The sequence below is a fragment of the Dendroctonus ponderosae genome, unplaced genomic scaffold, assembly GCF_020466585.1.
Source record: "Dendroctonus ponderosae isolate FM_Combo_2020 unplaced genomic scaffold, Dpon_F_20191213v2 Dpon_F_20191213_4, whole genome shotgun sequence".
Lineage (NCBI taxonomy): Eukaryota > Metazoa > Arthropoda > Insecta > Coleoptera > Curculionidae > Dendroctonus > Dendroctonus ponderosae.
This window is the reverse complement of record NW_026018611.1, coordinates 11598571-11602434: the sequence shown is the minus strand read 5'-3', so window position 1 is coordinate 11602434 and position 3864 is coordinate 11598571. Positions and strand designations below refer to the sequence as shown.

Genomic DNA, 3864 nt, shown 5'->3' with positions numbered 1-3864 from the left:
ATCAATCCAATTTTCACACCTTGCTTCAGAAGTTCCTGGAATACTGCCAGTCACAAAACGTCACAGAGGAGTTTGGAAAGTATTTCGAGTCACACTACGCTTTCACATACGCAAATTGGGCCTACTGTTATCGGCTGCACTCGGGATTAAACACAAATATGCATCTGGAGCGAATGCACAGAACCATTAAGTATTTATACCTGGATGGAAAGTTTGTCAAAAGACTTGACAAGGCTATCTGTGCCATTCTCAAATTTGTAAGGGATAAAATGTTTAATCGGCTGATTAGTATTCACAAAGGCAAAGGATGCAGTAAGCTAAGTGATTTGCGAAAAAAAACATAAAACTAGTGAACAACTGGATTTGAACAAGGTGAGAAAGATTGATATAGGCTGGTTGGTGCCCTCCGAATCTACCAATGAAATGTATGTAGTGGAGAGATTGTCATTAGGTTGCACATGTAAACTTGTCTGTGATAAATGTCAGGCGTGTATACATCAGTATACATGTTCCTGTCTGGACTGCAGTGTCAAATGGAACATGTGCAAACATATTCATTTGGTATGCACATTCATTAGCAAAATCTCGGGCGAAGAAGTCCAAACGGAATCAGGTATTTTTGAAAATTTATCTTAATCTCTTACTTTAATGTGTCAATATTTTAGTCACTGATCTAAAAGAGCAACTATATAGCAATGTTTTGTTTTTAACTAACTGTTATGTTTCTTCATAATTTTCTTTCTCATCTATTTATTTTTTTCTGTTGTGTAGTTCGCCAGGATCATAAAAGTGATGAAGAACTTAATGCAATTTTGCAAGCAGTCAGTACGAGCAAAACGGAAGCAAAATTGGATGCGGATAAGAAAGACTTTATCCTAACTCTTATGACATATGTCAATCAATGCAGAACGTCAGAAGAATTAGATATATTAAAAAAACTTACTGCACCATTTCCCCCAACACTGCAAGCTGTGCGAACAAATCCAGCATCTAGTTCTTTATTGCCATCTGCTAGAAACATATCTACTAATAAAAATGTTCAGCCGCAGAGGCGTATATACTCAACTAGAAAAGTGACAAAGGAAAAACACAAGGAAATCCCGACTCAAAATGAGACTTACACTTTAGCATTACAACTTTTGTCTTCAGAAAAAAAAATCGGTAGTTAATCGTATTATTGTATTGTAACGGAAATGATCTGGTTTGCCCCGGATTGTTAATTTACTTAAATCAATTACTAAATATGTTAGTCCATGTCACTTGGTTTTAATTAAATACCCTTGCATTAATCTGTTCCACCACCCTATAACTTTTTGTATGGGCTATACATGTATAACTATATATACGTTGAAGAATTTTGTTCGTAAATTACCAATATTTCAAATTTTTTAAATTGCCGCGAAAAATCAGCTGAAACTTACAGACATCTGACAAACAGAAATAAAATGGCAACACTGCGAAGCCCTGTGACCGGGTACGGCTAATGTCTTGTGGAAAGTTGTTATGCAAATTCGAAAGATTTGAGACTTGTTCGTAACTCAGTTCTAAATAGATTTATTGAAATTGAGTGTACCGGGGGGGAAAGCTCTATGGAAAATGTAGCACCAGTTATTCCTGATAGTGGGGTGGAAAATGTTCCATTAACTACCAGTAAGTATATACAAACATTATTTGTAAATAGAGTTCCTGTGTTATATTTTTAGGTGATATGACAGATAAATGCCAGCCAGGCACATCGAATCAACCTCCAGTAACTCCTACTAGAAAGTTGTTTCGAAGTGTTGAAGGGCTGAGCAATATAGAAAATTCCCCAAGAAAATTAAAATTAATTCCCATAATCAACAGAATAGAAAATCAGTTGAGAAAAGTGAAACGTTTGTGTAAGAAGAGAGTCAATGACATTAAAGCCTCGGCAAATTTATCGGACTCAGCCGTAGTTCACTGATTGTTTCAAGACATGCCATCATTGACCTCCAATTTACTGTTGGCTCAAATTAGATGCTTAAAAAGCAAAGGGTCGAAAGGAAGAAGATGGACTTTTGATGATAAAGTTATGGCTCTTGCTATTTATAAAAAAAGTCCTAAATGCTACCGAATGCTCCAAAAATTTGTATGGCTAACTAGCAAAAAAACGCTTTTGTCAATGCTGGGAAAAGTTCTATTTTATGTTTGGATTAACAAACATCTGTTCTCGCATATAAATGAATCGATTGAAGGTTCTGCAGACAGATGTTGCGTTCTTCTATTCGATGAGATGGATATTCAAGAGAACATTGAATATGATCTTGGCAGCGACAACATTCTCGGATTCGAAGATTTCGGTGAAAGAACATCTAGTAAACCCGCCAATAAAGCCTTATTGTTTATGTTAGTAGGGCTAGCAAAAAAATGGAAGCAACCCGTAGCATACTTCTTTGCAAACAATGGGTGTAACGCGGACAATTTGGAACATTGCTTGTTTCAAGTTCTTAAAGCGGCGAAAAATATTGCATACGTTGAGGTCGTGGCTACAGTTTGTGATATGGGAGCATCTACACAATGAAAAATACATGAAAAACGTAGGTGTTACTGTAGAGAGGCCTTTTTTCAAGCATGGTGACAATATCATCTTTGCGATGTTTGACCCACCTCATTTATTGAAATGTTATTTTTCTCTATTTCGAAAGCATAATGTTTTGTTGAAGGTTGGTCAAAATGAAGCAGAGATGGAACCTAGATTTGCTGATATTGTTGCTGCGTATGAGATGGATAAGAAATGTCCATATTCATTCAGGTCTATGCACAAAGTTACAGACAATCATTTGCAGCCCGTAATGCAGTATACTATGAAAGTGTCTGTAGCTGCCCAAGTGCTAAGCCACACGGTCGGGGCCTATTTATCCAACACTACCCAGGGTTCCGGACCACTGGGTGTCTTCGAGAAGATTTTTTTCTTAATCTTAATCTAATTATCTTAAGAATTAATAAATAATAAAACTATACTATGATGATTTCTATGTTTTCTTTTTCTTCTAGCTTGAAAATGATGTACAAGACGTATTCCTGGAGTCCAAGTCATTATTTTGCTTTTATAAATACAACTGGCTAATTTGGCTCCATTAAATATGTTTTGCACACATTTTCAAGCATTGAAACAGTAAGTACTTTATTATATTGCATTATTTGAAATTGGCGGGCATTCGCTGGAACCGCGGGTGGCCCCCCCTGAGCCACGGCTCCCACTTAACGAGAGAGAAAGCATCATCTCACAACACAAATTATTTACATTTAGTTTCTCGTCTCTACTTGTCTCTGCATAAGCCTTGTTCTATGACATAAGCTTTACCCATGACCCATGATACAATTAATACTATAATATAATACATGAATAATGATACATTCATTGTATCATGAGTTTTTCCTAACTAAAAAATAAATTATGACAAAAATATTTTTTAAAATTTATTATAACTTGATAAAAACATGTTTTATTTTTTCAATTGATCCAAATAACTCATTCTGAGTCAGAAAAGCTATCAGACGTTTTGTACATGTCACTGTTACGATATTCCAAGATCTTTTTATCAATTTTTAAATTAAAGCATTCTCTGCAACCTATGTATTCTTTCGAATGCATTAGACCAACAATACTATTGGTGGATAATAGATTATCTGCTCGTTTTCAACAAATTAATGGGGGGGCGAAAATTTCCTTTCTGCATCTGCAGAGAAATGAGACAAACTCAGAATATGAAATGCAAACTTGGCGAGCAGAGGATACACCATAGTGCCATCTGGATATTGCTCAGCTTGTACATTTAGCCAAAATAATGTTATTGAGATGTCGTCTTTATAATTTTTGCGAATTTGAATCAGAGTTGCTAA

At 35.6% G+C, this 3864-nt stretch overlaps 2 protein-coding genes across 2 annotated transcripts in view; both read left to right on the top strand.

The window, feature by feature from the left end:
* Positions 1–1256, top strand: part of LOC109543339 — a 3210-nt gene extending 1954 nt beyond the window's left edge. The window contains exon 6 of the mRNA XM_048666044.1: positions 28–1256. Coding sequence (XP_048522001.1) covers positions 28–344 — 317 coding nt within the window. The 3' untranslated portion in view covers positions 345–1256. The remainder of the gene's footprint in view (positions 1–27) is intronic.
* On the top strand, positions 324–1256 carry LOC125504288. The gene is made up of 2 exons (XM_048666050.1): positions 324–613; positions 772–1256. Exons 1-2 carry the CDS (start codon positions 424–426, stop codon positions 1167–1169), a joined length of 588 nt encoding a protein of 195 aa, XP_048522007.1. The 5' UTR covers positions 324–423; the 3' UTR covers positions 1170–1256.
* Positions 1257–3864: the final 2608 nt, after the last annotated feature.